This window comes from Salvelinus fontinalis, chromosome 6 (assembly GCF_029448725.1).
Source record: "Salvelinus fontinalis isolate EN_2023a chromosome 6, ASM2944872v1, whole genome shotgun sequence".
NCBI classification, from domain to species: domain Eukaryota; kingdom Metazoa; phylum Chordata; class Actinopteri; order Salmoniformes; family Salmonidae; genus Salvelinus; species Salvelinus fontinalis.
This window is the reverse complement of record NC_074670.1, coordinates 19,032,055-19,047,049: the sequence shown is the minus strand read 5'-3', so window position 1 is coordinate 19,047,049 and position 14,995 is coordinate 19,032,055. Positions and strand designations below refer to the sequence as shown.

Here is a 14,995-nt window from a genome sequence, read left to right as displayed (position 1 = left end):
TGTACCACTCTGCCCTGCAGCTCTGCCCTGCCCTGCAGCCAGTGATAAGCTCTCCGCTGTCCAACAGGACACGGCATCCCATGGAGACTTTCTGGGCCAGTGTGATGGTCACCACAGGGTCCTGGTCCATCCATACACGACAGAAAGTGTGATGAGGGACTGGACAACAGAATAGACAAATAGTTGTGACAAATGTTCTCGTTATGGTATAATTAAGCAATAAGGACCAAGGGGGTGTGGTATATGGCCAATATGCCACGGCTAAGGGCTGTTCTTATGCGCAACACGGAGTGCCTGGACACAGCCCCCTTAGCCGTGGTATATTGGCCATATATCACAAACCCCTGTGGTCCGTTATTGCTATTATGAACTGCTTACCAATGTAATTAGAGCAGTAAAAATACAAAATACATGTCAGCCAATCAGCACTCAGGGCTCAAACCACCCATTTTCTAAATAACTAGATTCCTGTCAAGAGGATGAATTTCTTTGCCATCAAGACAAAAGAGTGAAACTAGATGCACCTGTTTAGATCTCTCCTATAGTCAACATTGGGGTTTGTGTCTGCGAACTGCGCAAAACTAAATTAAAACCCAAACAAGATAAAACCATTACCTTTGAGAAGGATGATCAAAATTAGGACAATGTGAAAGGTAGTCATTCTTTATGTCAACAAGAAGAGACAAATAATTATCATGTTGTATGATACTAAAAGTCAGATTTTGTGGGTTTAATAGTGGAAGAATTTCATCCAGATATGAGATTCAGAGAAGAAATGTACTAAATGTATCTTTCAAGTCTTACCTTATGCCCCCAAATAGTACGGCAAAACAATTACAATAACCAACTTTACTTCCTTAAATTAATTTCCTGATGCTCTACCTGAGGTTTAAAAAAATATATAGATATGAGTCAAACCCACTGTGGTTTCCAATGTAGGTTTGTGTGAGTAAATGTCAATTGGATGTGGATATCAGAAATACTTAATGTGTATGTTTAAATCATTGACCTTGCAAAGGCCTAAACAATATAAAAGTGGTTTTGTTTTCCTATTTTAAAAGTTCCAGAGAGGGTTCAGTGAAAGAAAGAGGGGGTGAGCGATAAAGAGGTGAGAGAAAGACAGAGAGGCATGAGGGATAGAGAGATCGAGACAGGGATGAGAGAAAGACAGAGAGATTATGAGCGATTTTTTTTTTCTGCGTTCCTGATCATGCGTCAGTTACACTCATACTCACTACCCCACAATCCCCACCCCGTGGCAGCCCCTCTAGTAGAACACCATGTACCATGTACTCTAACAGAGCTCTCTAACAGAGCTCTTGTTTGTGCAGTGGAAGCCTCATGACTCTGAGCTTTTCAGCATGACAAAATCTCTTCAGCAACCACAGGCTAGAGATGATTGTGTTTACAGTTCAACACTGTATACCCTGTGTCATATCTCTTTTTCTCATATCTCCCTTACTGATAGAGAGAGAAAAAAAAGAGAAAAAGACTCCTCAGCACATTTCATTCCTTGAAAGTTGTGGGAATGTACATTTTTGTTACCCATTGGTTCTGGGAACGAAGCCATACGTTTCCTGACTGGTAAAATGTTGTTTTTTAAATGTTCTGATAATGGAAGAGAAAATTTAGCCTGTTCTGGGAATGTTCATTTTTAGGGTACAGGGAGGTTCTGAGAACGTTTCATTATGGAACCCTGAAAGTTTTCCTGGGAGGTTTTATTAACATTTTGAGAACAAAAATGATAGGCTATTTGAAGGTAATTAAATAACATTCTGAGAACATGTTTCAATAACAATGTTGGCCTAGTTTGCGTTAACTGTTTTGAACACATGGAAATTCATTTGTTTAGGCATTTTCACTGTTATAGCAAGGCATTGGTGAGATTCAAACCTATAATCTTCTGTTTTCTATTCATGGAATTAGTCCACTGCGCCACCCGGATGTACAAACAGGCCCAATTTAAAAGGAAACAAGCGCTCATTAAGATTAGGTGTCGATAGAGAGAGTTTTGTTGATGCTGAGAACAGAATATTTTTAAATAAAAAAAATGTATTGTGGTTTTTATTGCAAGTTTTCTTAATGTTCTGAGAACACGACGTTAAATAGAACCATGAGGAATACCTGCAGAAAACATGTTGAAGTACTGAAATTCCCACAGAAGAACGTTGTTTCTTAGCATTCTCTGAAAGTTCTGAGAACATGACTTTAATAGAACCATGAGGAAACCTGTAGAAAACTAAATGAAATTCCTACCTAAGAAGCACATGGTTCTCAAAACGTAATGTGCCATCTGGGTATCCTGCACCGTTCCCAGAATGTTGTGGGAAGGTTGTATTCAAAATAACCATAGGACAACCACACTCTCACCAAGCTCTAAGAAATATGGTTCTCATAACGTTATGTGCTAGCTGTTTCTCAAGTAATTAGCCAACAGTAACCTTCAGTTTACACATTTACACAACTTCCTCTAATTCCTTTTTTTGTTCAATCACCATCATTGTTAAGTAACAGGAAATACACATGCAATACTTTTGACACCACTCTCGTTATAACTGCTTGTCACTCATTTTACTGGAACCAGTTGGCTTTTAAGACGTGTGACAGTGCCATGGTCACTACTGGTGTTTTCCTTGGACCTGTAGCCTCCTGTTTTGGCACCTCTTTTCACAACACAGTGAGTATCCTCCGTAGATTTGAGTTTTTACTTTGTTGTTGCTGAACCAACATTATTTCCCAGTGCTTTACAGTCTATGCAATGCTTGTTGGTCAGTGGTAATGTTGTATTTGGTTGACACAATTATGATGGGCGTGCCATCTGACACCAGGCATCTTTAACGCAACATGTAAAAGATATTAGGAATCTGGTGCGTCATTAGTTAGAATTAACTTTCAAATCTCTCTGTTGGACCAGATGAGCCCATTGATGTGGATTGAGATGATGCTCATTTTGTCTCAGGCCTCTGGCACTAGTGGTATGTGTTTCATTTTTATGTCAATATGCACTCAGTGTTTTCTTATGCTATGTCTAAACAACATGAACTGAATAATCCTAATACTTTTGTTGTTAATTCAAACACAGGTGTGGATTGGAAAGCTGATTACCCGAAGGTTGTTTTTACCAATAAGGGAGATGATGTGACCATTCCATGCAATGTTACCTATCCCCCGTTTCCATCTAAAGAGCCTGTCCAGGCCTACTGGAAACGCCTGGGAACAACTAAACTTAAGATCAATGACAATGACAAGAATGAATTCCTCTATCACCCCAACAACACATTCGTCATCAAGAGTTTTCAGAACAGGACCAACCTGACAGGAAATGTCACTAAGGGAAACTGCTCCCTGAACATCAAGAGAATTGTAGAAGGCGACATGGGGCGCTCCTACTACTTGAGAATTGCCACTGGAGCCAACAACTTCAGTTTTATTAATGAACTTGTCTACATTAACATTTCTGGTAAGCAGTAGAGGATGCAATGTAAAGTGCTTTTGTTCAGTGAAGTGTGTCATTAATTTGATATGGAGGAAACTAATCCCTACTGTATTTTTTCCATTCAGGATCCTCCGGGACTATTTCAATCATACCAATGGACAAGTCAAACACAGGTGAAGTATTCAGCTTAGAATTTTCACGTACACACAGAATTTTAACTGTTGCTCTGAATCAGATATTGGTTTACTTTAGAAATTACCAGTGAACCTGACACAGTTGATAACACCAATAACAATGTATTTGTCAAAGTTAAAAGATGGGCTGAAGTTGTTTTTGTCTCCTTCTCAGTTGATTCCACGACTACAGTTCCATTTGCCACCACAGAATGTAAGTAGACTCTCAGGAACAGTTTCCCAGACCCATAAGCCTAGTCTTGGACTAAAATGTATGCTATATCTACAGTGCGTTCAGAAAGTATTCATACCACTTGACTTATTACACATGTTGTTGTGTGACAGCCTGAATTCAAAATGGATGAAATATTTATTTCTATCTCATCTATCTACACCACAGGAGGTTGGTGGCACCTTCATTGGGGAGGACAGGCTCGTGGTAATGACTGAAGCGGAATTAATGGAATGATATCAAGCACATTGTTTCCATTTGATACCATTCCATTTACTTTGTTCCAGCCATTATAATGAGCTGACCTCCACTCAGCAGCCTCCACTGATCTACATGCAATACTGAGAAAGAGAAAACATATTTTTAGAAATGTATGCAAAGTTATTGAAAATGAAATACAGAAATATCTTTACATAAGTATTCACACCCCTTAGTCAATACATGTTAGAATCAGCTTTGGCAGTGATTACAGCTGTAAGTCTTCCTGGGTAAGTCTCTTAGAGCTTTGCACTCTTGAATTGTACAATATTTGCAGATAATATTTTTTTTTATTCTTCAAGCTCAGTCAAGCTGGTTCTTGATCATCGCTAGACAGACATTTTGAAGTCTTGCCATAGATTTTCAAGCCGACAAAACTGTAACTAGGCAACACAGGAACATTCAATGTTGTCGTGGTAAGCAACTCCAGAGTATATTTTGCCTTGTGTTTTAGGTTATTGTCCTGCTGAAAGGTGAATTTGTCTTCCATTGTCTGTTGGAAGCAGACTGAACCAGGTTTTCCTCTAGGATTTTGCCTGCGCTTATCTCTATTCCGTTTATTTTTATCCTAAAAAAACTCCCTAGCCCTTGCCGATGACAAGCATACCCATAACATGATGCAGCCAACACCATGCTTGAAAGTATGAAGAGTGGTACTCAGTGATGTGTTGTGTTAGATTTGCCCCAAACATAAGGTTTTGTATTCAGGACATAAAGTACTTTTTTTTTTGATAACAGGATGCATGCTTTGGAGTATTTTTATTCTGTACATGCTTCCTTCTTTTCACTCTGTAATTTAGGTTAGTATTGTGGAGTAAATACAGTGTTGTAGATCCATCCTCAGTTTTCTCCTATCACAACCATTAAATTCTGTAATTGAAATCACTGAGCAGTTTCCTTCCTCTCTGGCAACAGAGTTAAGAAGGACCCCTGTATCTTTGTAGTGACTGGGTGTATTTATACACCATCCAAAGTGTAATTAATAACTTCACCATGCTCAAAGGGATATTCAATGTCTGCTTTTTTTTACCCATCTACCAATAGGTGCCCTTTGCAAGGCATTGGAAAACCTCCCTGGTCTTTGTGGTTGAATCTGTTTGAAATTTACTGTTTGACTGAGAGAACTTACAGACAGTTGTATGTGTTGGGTACAGAGATGAGGTAGTCATTCAAATATCATGTTAAATACTATTATTGCACACAGTGAGTCCATGCAACTTATGTGACTTGTTAAGCAAATTTTTACTCCTGAACTTATTTAGGCTTGCCATAACAAAGGGGTTGAATACTTATTGACTCAAGACATTTCAGCTTTTCATTCTTTATTAATTTGCAAACATTTCTAAAAATATAATTCCACTTTGACACTATTGTGTGTAGGCCAGTGACACAAAATCTAAATTTAATCAATAAAGAATTCAGGCTGTAACACAACAAAATGTGGAAAAAGTCAAGGGGTGGGAATACTTTCTGAAGGCACTGTATCTATTTCCAATAAAATCTTTTGAGAGAGGGTCTCTTGATTGTGCATTGGGAGGCAGGTAGTCTAGCAGTTAAGAGTGTTGGGCCGGTAACCAAAAGGTTGGTGGTTCGAATCCTCGAGCTGTGAAATATCTGCTGATGTGCCCTTGAGCAAGGCACTTAACCATAGTTGCTCTGGATAAAAGTGTTGACTAAAATGTAAAAAAAATATTAATTCAAATGAATAAATATTCCTCAGTCCTAATCAGAATGTTTTTCACAGTGTGTGAGGAAGCGCTATCCACGACCATATATATTGCCATCACGGTCCCAGTGGTTGTAGTTTTACTGGTTGCTGTATTGGGAAGTGTTTGGTTCTTCAAGTACAGGAAAAGGTGGGTCCGGTTGATGGGTGTCCCCAGAGGGATGCTCTCAAGTTTGACTGACATTGATCCATTTCTAATGCAACATGATGTCCTCTGCCTTCTATTAGTCATTGCAGATACATTTTACTCAAATTCGCTAAAATAACAACTGATTTGATATTCTAGGTCCAGGTTTGTCACTAAGCAAGTGTCTGGATATTATGCTAATTTCACCATGACTCCAATGGCCAAACCTGAAAGGTATGCTTACAACTATGAAACATTCTTCGGTAAATTGCTAGTTTGACATATTTCAGTTTTTCTTCTGAATGTTACTCTAAAATATGTTCTTTGAGTTGACCTACAGTGTCAGTGAACTACTTGTCTTCCCCTATCTCCACAGAGTCAAAACTACAAAGAAAGATGACACCCAAGTTCCTCCTCCAAGGGTCATCGATGAGCCCGTCTATGGCAACGTCCAGGTACATTACAGCACCCTGAGCAGATCCGTTTTAAACTGACAGTACTCTTTATAATGATAGTACATGTAGACTGTTATTAAGTCATCAGCTTTGGACCTAATGGTCTTTACCAACTGGGCACACACTGGTTGACTCAATGTTGTTTCCTCGTCATTGAAATGACATGACAATGAAGCAACGTGAAATAGATGTTGAGTTGACGTCTGTAGCCAGTGGGTACTATATATGTTTGCCATGTTGGCCATTTAGTGTTGTGCTCATAGCTTCTCGATAGACCTTTCCCTACCTTCCCTGCCTGATTTCTCCATTTCTCTTTACAGGGTCCAAACGATCCGATGGACAGTATGGATCAAATGGACAGTGTATATGCAAATGTGGATCATGCAAAACAGTGATGAAGCTGCATCTCAGATTGTCACTGCTTAATAATACTTGTTGAATATGTGTGTGTGTGCGCGTGTGTGTTTTTGTCTTGATTGTTTTCTTGTCAAAAGGCAGTTAACAGAGTGTCAGCCCTCGTTTTTCACATCCTGTTTGACTTTCACTTGGTTAGACAATAATATGTGCAGTTTGTTTGTTAAATGTAAAATACATAGTTCAGTATGTAACTAGTTTTGAAAGGACTGGCTTTCAAATAAACATACTTACTGAGATGATATGCTACCGGTTGTTTGATTCAATGTCAAAAAGTTTCACACAAAAACAGCTCTCGCAGTCCTATATTGACAAGCATTCACAACTAAACATAACGTTTGTGCTGAGTTGGAGAGAAACATAATGTTGCCAGAAATTGTAAACATTTTTGACAAAGGCTTTCTGGGTAGTCATGAGTGAATGAAGTCATACACATGAGATTCACGTGTCAAAGTGAATACATTTTTTGAGTTTTGATTGGTTGAGTGTTAAGTTTTCTATGTTGCATATGTGAACAAACAGTATCTGATAAGAAACTTTGCAGACAATAACTGCCATTGTTATTTATTTATTTTTTCAAGGGTCGGATGCATATATAGGCCTTGATTTTGGTACTCAAATGCAACGTCTCAGGGTAAGAGTGGGTGAATCTCTGGCATATTACTGGACATGAACTAAGGAAACACAGAAAAGGTACTTCTGCATTCTTATTTTTTCAGTTCAAACTCATACATTGTATTCTGTGTTTGACGAATGAGAGCTGTTCCAATTGCCTTGGTTTAGGATTTCATCTCTACGGCGTCTGTTTTAACACATTTCCTCTCTTTTCTTCCATAGTCACCTGTGATGGAGCTCAAACTGCTGTTTCATGTTTTGCTGTTATATGGTACCTCCTTAATTTCCTGATAATATTACAGCAGTCATGTTTGTGCAAGCTGTCTATGTACACTAGGAAGGAAATGTTTGACCCAAGTTTAACAATTTAAAGGCAGTGCTACCAAATACTAATTGAGTGTATGTAAACTTCTGACCCACTGGGAATGTGATGAAAGAAATCAAATCTGAAATACATCATTCTCTCTACTACTTTTCTGACATTTCACACTCTTAAAATAAAGTGGTGATCCTAACTGACCTAAGACAGGGAATTTATATGAGGATTAAATGTCAGGAATTGTGAAAAGCTGAGTACATGTATTTGGCTAAGGTGTATGTAAACTTCCGACTTCAACTGTATTTAAAAAAAAAAAAAAAAATGCTATATATAATATAAATTGAGGTGAGGGCGATGGAAATGCCTTTGGCAGTTGATCTGCTTCTGTTCTGTGGGTGGCACTGTGTGCTCTTTTCGAAGGATGGGTCCCGGTCTCTTCGGGGCCATGGGATCCGGGAGGTCGGGTGTGGTCTGCCGGGCATTGGGATAACAACCCAACTCGAGATGAGGAGGGATTTTAGCGGGTGGAATAGTGGGGATCAATTGGAGGTTTAGTTAGTAGCAATGCAAATATCACGGTACAGCTATATAGACACTCAATCATCATGTTAATTTTTAATGGTATGTTTACAAACATATATTTTGATAAATAGAAGTGAAATTTGAGTCTCATTATGGTAAGTGGTGAAATAAGTATAGCCAGTTATAATTGTAATGGCTTAGCAGATAATAAGAAAAGACTGTCAGTATTTACCTGGCTAAAAGAGAAGAAATATAATATCTATTGTTTACAGGAAACATTCAACAATTTTAGATGAAATTTGTGAAAAAAGGACTGGAGGGGCGATATACACTGCTCAAAAAAATAAAGGGAACACTTAAACAACACAATGTAACTCCAAGTCAATCACACTTCTGTGAAATCAAACTGTCCACTTAGGAAGCAACACTGATTGACAATAAATTTCACATGCTGTTGTGCAAATGGAATAGACAAAAGGTGGAAATTATAGGCAATTAGCAAGACACCCCCCAAAACAGGAGTGATTCTGCAGGTGGTGACCACAGACCACTTCTCAGTTTCCTATGCTTCCTGGCTGATGTTTTGGTCACTTTTGAATGCTGGCGGTGCTCTCACTCTAGTGGTAGCATGAGACGGAGTCTACAACCCACACAAGTGGCTCAGATAGTGCAGTTCATCCAGGATGGCACATCAATGCGAACTGTGGCAAAAAGGTTTGCTGTGTCTGTCAGCGTAGTGTCCAGAGCATGCAGGCGCTACCAGGAGACAGGCCAGTACATCAGGAGACGTGGAGGAGGCCGTAGGAGGGCAACAACCCAGCAGCAGGACCGCTACCTCCGCCTTAGTGCAAGGAGGTGCACTGCCAGAGCCCTGCAAAATGACCTCCAGCGGCCACAAATGTGCATTATATGAACAAAAAATATTCTATTTTATTTGGAATTGCAAGCAGGACAATATTAAAAGGGCCTATTTATATAACGAATACGAATTCGGAGGGTAGAAATTAGTAAATATAAAAACATTAGACCTCTCACTAAAGGAATCGGTAATATAAAAGTTATAGTTAAATCTAAAATGGTTCTTTAGTAAATTACTAAGTATGTCTCACCGCATGTTCAAGAATGGCCTTTTTCCCTTTATTCAGATTACAACTGCTTACTTTTGGTTATTTGAAAATGAAATAATCTCCAGAATATAGGTATTTTTTTAAACAAGCCTTAGAAAGTTGGTTGCAATTTCAGTTTAATCCACCTGAAAAGACAGAACAAATTATACAAGAATATTGTGGTCAAACTCAGGTCTTGGCTTGGTCTTCATCGACCTGGCCAAGGCTTTCGACTCAGTCAATCATCATATTCTTATCGTCAGTCTCAACAGCCTTGGTTTCTCAAATGACTGCCTCGCCTGGTTCACCAACTAATTCTCAGATAGAGTTCAGTGTGTCAAATCGGAGGGCCTGTTGTCCGGACCTCTGGCAGTCTCTATGGGGGTACCACAGGGTTCAATTCTCGGGCCGAACCTTTTCTCTGTATATATCAATGATGTCGCTCTTGCTGCGGGTGATTCCTTGATCCACCTCTACGCAGATGACACCATTCTGTATACATCTGGCCCTTCTTTGGACACTGTGTTAACAAACCTCCAAACGAGCTTCAATGCCATACAACACTCCTTCCGTGGCCTACAACTGCTCTTAAACGCTACTAAAACTAAATGCATGCTCTTCAACCGATCGCTGCCCGCACCCGCCCGCTCGACTAGCATCACTACTCTGGACAGTTCTGACTTAGAATATGTGGACAACTACAAATACCTAGGTGTCTGGCTAGACTGTAAGCTCTCCTTCCAGACTCATATTAACAAGATATTTGTGGAGTGGTTGAAAAACGAGTTTTAATGACTCCAACCTAAGTGTATGTAAACTTCCGACTTCAACTGTATGTATATATACAGTGGGGGGAACAAGTATTTGATACACTGCCGATTTTGCAGGTTTTCCTACTTACAAAGCATGTAGAGGTCTGTAATTTTATCACACAAAAATCCAGAAAATCACATTGTATGATTTTTAAGTAATTAATTTGTATTTTATTGCATGACATAAGTATTTGATCACCTACCAACCAGTACGAATTCCGGCTCTCACAGACGTGTTAGTTTTTCTTTAAGAAGCCCTCCTGTTCTCCACTCATTACCTGTATTAACTGCACCTGTTTGAACTCGTTACCTGTATAAAAGACACCTGTCAACACACTCAATCAAACAGACACCAACCTCTCCACAATGGCCAATACCAGAGAGCTGTGTAAGGACATCAAGGACAAAATTGTAGACCTGCACAAGGCTGGGATGGGCTACAGGACAATAGACAAGCAGCTTGGTGAGAAGACAACAACTGTTGGCGCAATTATTAGAAAATGGAAGAAGTTCAAGATGACGGTCAATCACCCTCGGTCTGGGGCTCCATGCAAGATCTCACCTCGTGGGGCATCAATGATCATGAGGAAGGTGAGGGATCAGCCCAGAACTACACGGCAGGACCTGGTCAATGACCTGAAGAGAGCTGGGACCACAGTCTCAAAGAAAAACATTAGTAACATACTACGCCGTCATGGATTAAAATCCTGCAGCGCACGCAAGGTCCCCCTGCTCAAGCCAGCACATGTCCAGGCCCATCTGAAGTTTGCCAATGACCATCTGGATGATCCAGAGGAGGAATGGGAGAAGGTCATGTGGACTGATGAGACAAAAATAGAGCTTTTTGGTCTAAACTCCACTCGCCGTGTTTGGAGGAAGAAGAAGGATGAGTACAACCCCAAGAACACCATCCCAACCATGAAGCATGGAGGTGCAAACATCATTCTTTGGGGATGCTTTTCTGCAAAGGGGACAGGACGACTGCATCGTATTGAGGGGAGGATGGATGGGGCCATGTATCGCGAGATCTTGGCCAACAACCTCCTTCCCTCAGTAAGAGCATTGAAGATGGGTCGTGGATGGGTCTTCCAGCTTAACAACGACCCGAAACACACAGCCAGGACAACTAAGGAGTGGCTCTGTAAGAAGCATCTCAAGGTCCTGGAGTGGCCTAGCCAGTCTCCAGACCTGAACCCAATAGAAAATCTCTGGAGGGAGCTGAAAGTCCATATTGCCCAGCGACAGCCCCGCTGTCCCGCACGCACAGTGAGGCGAAGACTTTTGGAGGATGTCCTGGTGTTAAGAAGAGCAGCAAAGAAGCTACTTCTCTCCAGGAAAAACATCAAGGACAGACTGATATTCTGCAAAAGGTACAGGGATCGGACTGCTGAGGATTGGGGTAAAGTCATTTTCTCTGACGAATCCCCTTTCCGATTGTTTGGGGCATCCGGAAAAAAGCTTGTCTGGAGAAGACGGGTGAGCGCTACCATCAGTCCTGTGTCATAACAACAGTAAAGCATCCTGAGACCATTCATGTGTGGGGTTGCTTCTCAGCCAAGGGAGTGGGCTTACTCACATTTTTGCCTAAGAACACAGCCATGAATAAAGAATGGTAACAACACACCCTCTGAGAGCAACTTCTCCCAACCATCCAGGAACAGTTTGGTGACAAACAATGCCTTTTTCCAGCATGAGTGAGCACCTTGCCATAAGGCAAAAGGGATAACTAAGTGGCCCGGGGAACAAAACATCAATATTTTGGGTCCATGGCCAGGAAACCCCCCAGACCTTAATCCCATTGAGAACTTGTGGTCAATCTTCAAGAGGCGAGTGGACAAACAAAAACCCACAAATTCTGACAAACTCCAAGCATTGATTATGCAAGAATGGGCTGCCATCAGTCAGTATGTGGCCCAGAAGTTAATTGACAGCATGCCAGGGCAGATTGTAGAGGTCTTGAAAAAGAAGGGTCAACACTGCAAATATTGACTCTTTTCATCAACTTCATGTAATTGTCAATAAAAGCCTTTGACACTTATGAAATGCTTGTAATTATACTTCAGTATTCCATAGTAACATCTGACAAAAATATCTAAAGACACTGAAGCAGCATACTTTGTGGAAATTAATATTTGTGTCATTCTCAAAATTTTGGGCCATGATTGTACACACACACACACACACACACACACACACACACACACACACACACACACACACACACACACACACACACACACACATTTCCCCCACAACAACCGTAGACTCGGATTCTCAACAGTTGGACCATCCCAGAGTCCAACTCAAGAAAGGTCTTGATTTCCGAATGCATATACAGTTGCTACTGTATGAGAAGGCATGCAAAACTGAGCAAAAAAAGGGCAGAAATGGGGAGATTTGATTAACCATTGTTATGTCCTAGATGATGGAGGTCAGATATACCCCCTTTCCCTGAAACACCCAAAACATGGTCCCCCGTAGTGACCATATTCCCAAGCATCTCCGTGCAGTCAGACCTTTGATTTTGTGCCACCATGGCCACAATAATATGATCCCTCTCTGAATGTCTGAGTGTCACCCACCGGAATCCCCATCAGAATCCCCACCGGGTAGGTATAAGGTTGTCAAGGTTCTCATTAGCAGCTTTGAGAATTTCCTTGTGATTATGCTCTCCCATCAGGGGGCTTTGGATTTGCAGGACCAACCCTGCCAGGCAGGCTCAGAATCTTGAGGGGGCGGTGCTGCTTTAGTAGGTCTCTGACCGCATTAATCTTTCTGATTTGGCTGCGCATAGGCTACTTACAGTAGGCCCATAAAACAGATAGGGACTTCTCCTTAGTATCTGGATCGTTCAGGTGGGCGTCTAGGGTATAGGGCTGTGGACCCTTCCATCAATATAAGACCATAAATAAATTAGATGTATAATTAATTTTAAAAATGTAGTTCCACCATGATAGGACAATAAATAAATAAATTAGATGTATAATTCATTATAAAATGTATATCCCTCATCTGCACAACATTAAAAGCTTTCTCACAACCCCTACTCACAGACATACATTGGTTCTGGGATATGCAACCATTTCCTTTCTCACTCAATGCCACTTTCCCAAAAAACAAAAAACACACACCACACCATCCACACATACTGTGCCTTCTGTTTACTGTGTTTTCATCTCCATCCTGTTGAATTCGTGCTTTTGTATTCCAATTAGTTATATTTGAAGATAGATAGAAAATATGTATATCAATATACCGTTTATCGACCACGAGAGCTACGCGTTTCCCTTTCAATCTATTTTTCTTGAAAATTGGATACAGAACTTTGCGCCGTTCTGCAATTTCCTTCGGCAACTGGTCATTCATGCATATTTTCGTGCTGGAAAGTATTTTACCCAGGCTTTTAACCATTATTTTATCTTTAAAGAAAGCAAATTTGGCAACGATTAGGCGTTCATACCTCTGCCCTCTCTGTCTGAAGCGATGTACACGTTCGATTTGGATTTTGTAGATAGCTTTGCGTGGGATCTGAAGCGCTGTTAGGAGGAATTCTCTAACTACACATTCAGGAACTTCTCCTTCTTTCTCTTGGATACCTGTAAGTACCAGATTCTCTCATGGATCTAGTCTGTATGTCAAGTAAAGCTTCTCTCAGAACAATGTTCTCCTTTTTAAGTTCATTAACTTCGGTTTCAATCTATTGACTGGCCCTTTTAGCTTGCTTGTGTCTTTCTCCAATGTGTGAACGCTGTCTGCTAACTTTCTTTAATTATGTTTAATTACCGCAAACAATGAATGGCAAATGCAATTTTCGTATATACGGGTTCGCTGTATCACCACGCAGGGTTAACAGGGAACTGGCAGGAAGTACGTAAACAGCTGTTCTTATACCGTGATGACGTAGTTTCAACGTGTCTGTTGGCCTATCACAGTAGAGGCTGGGCGTGGTTTAGACTTTGCCCCGCCTTTGCTGGCCCTCGGATTTGTCCAAGCCCCTTGGCGCGTTCCTTTTGTCCACATCTGGTTGCTGGGTAGATTAGATTCTTCTTGTGTCTGTCGATTCTACACTGAAACAGTTCCTAATATGGTATTGTCCAGTATTCTAACCTCCTGGTTGGTCTAGAGAGATGCACCCCTCCCCTCTCCAGACTGTCCACAGCTTTTATGGCCTGTGTTGGTCAGTCCTTACACCTACACACACACACCCCTCTGTATTGTTTGTGTGTGTGTGTGTAACAAAACAATATTCATCTTCAACCAATATGCTAACAGGCTATAGTCCATAAACATAAATCCTAACAAATGTCACAGCTTTTTCGTCACTCATCTCGAGGTTTGCCTTCAACTCTTTTATATCCTTACTGACTAGTGTTAAGTATGCCCAGTTTGTCATTTATTGATTTTAACAGATTGGTTTCGACCTTTACCATTCCCGGTGGTGAAAAGATTAAATCGTCTGTGTATGTATGTAGCGGTCTTTATATGTACCACAGAAGAACCAAGAAATGAAGAGCGACACCACGGCTGTCTTTTTGGCTTTTACGTTGATCTGCAATAGTATTGTGAAAAGCCAGGACAGGAACACATCAGTCTCCAATGCACCATCTGACAAGTTTTTCTTTCTCTCTCACACGGAACCCAAACCGGCTGCGCGCGTGCGCCATCGTGCATAAATGTATTTTGTCTCCCCCCACAAACGCAATCACGACATGCAGGTTAAAATATCAAAACAAAACTCTGAACCAATTATATTAATTTGGGGGACAGTTCGAAAAGCATGAAACATTATGGCAATTTAGC

At 40.6% G+C, this 14,995-nt stretch overlaps 1 protein-coding gene across 1 annotated transcript; it reads left to right on the top strand.

The window, feature by feature from the left end:
• The first annotated feature begins 2,419 nt into the window (after positions 1-2,419).
• Positions 2,420-7,955, top strand: LOC129857281 (uncharacterized). Its single transcript, XM_055925360.1, has 10 exons — positions 2,420-2,677; positions 2,915-2,975; positions 3,083-3,460; positions 3,562-3,609; positions 3,785-3,823; positions 5,844-5,955; positions 6,112-6,186; positions 6,329-6,407; positions 6,728-7,514; positions 7,659-7,955. The coding sequence occupies exons 1-9, from the start codon at positions 2,612-2,614 to the stop codon at positions 6,800-6,802; spliced, it is 933 nt and encodes a 310-aa protein (XP_055781335.1). The 5' UTR covers positions 2,420-2,611; the 3' UTR covers positions 6,803-7,514; positions 7,659-7,955.
• Positions 7,956-14,995: the final 7,040 nt, after the last annotated feature.

Excerpts from the sequence above, each read along its gene's own strand:
- LOC129857281 (XM_055925360.1), top strand. The coding sequence starts at position 2,612 with ATGGTCACTACTGGTGTTTTCCTTGGACCTGTAGCCTCCTGTTTTGGC. Across the intron at positions 2,976-3,082 it reads TCAGGCCTCTGGCACTAGTG|GTGTGGATTGGAAAGCTGAT; the intron begins GTATGTGTTTCA and ends ATTCAAACACAG. Across the intron at positions 6,187-6,328 it reads CCAATGGCCAAACCTGAAAG|AGTCAAAACTACAAAGAAAG; the intron begins GTATGCTTACAA and ends CTATCTCCACAG.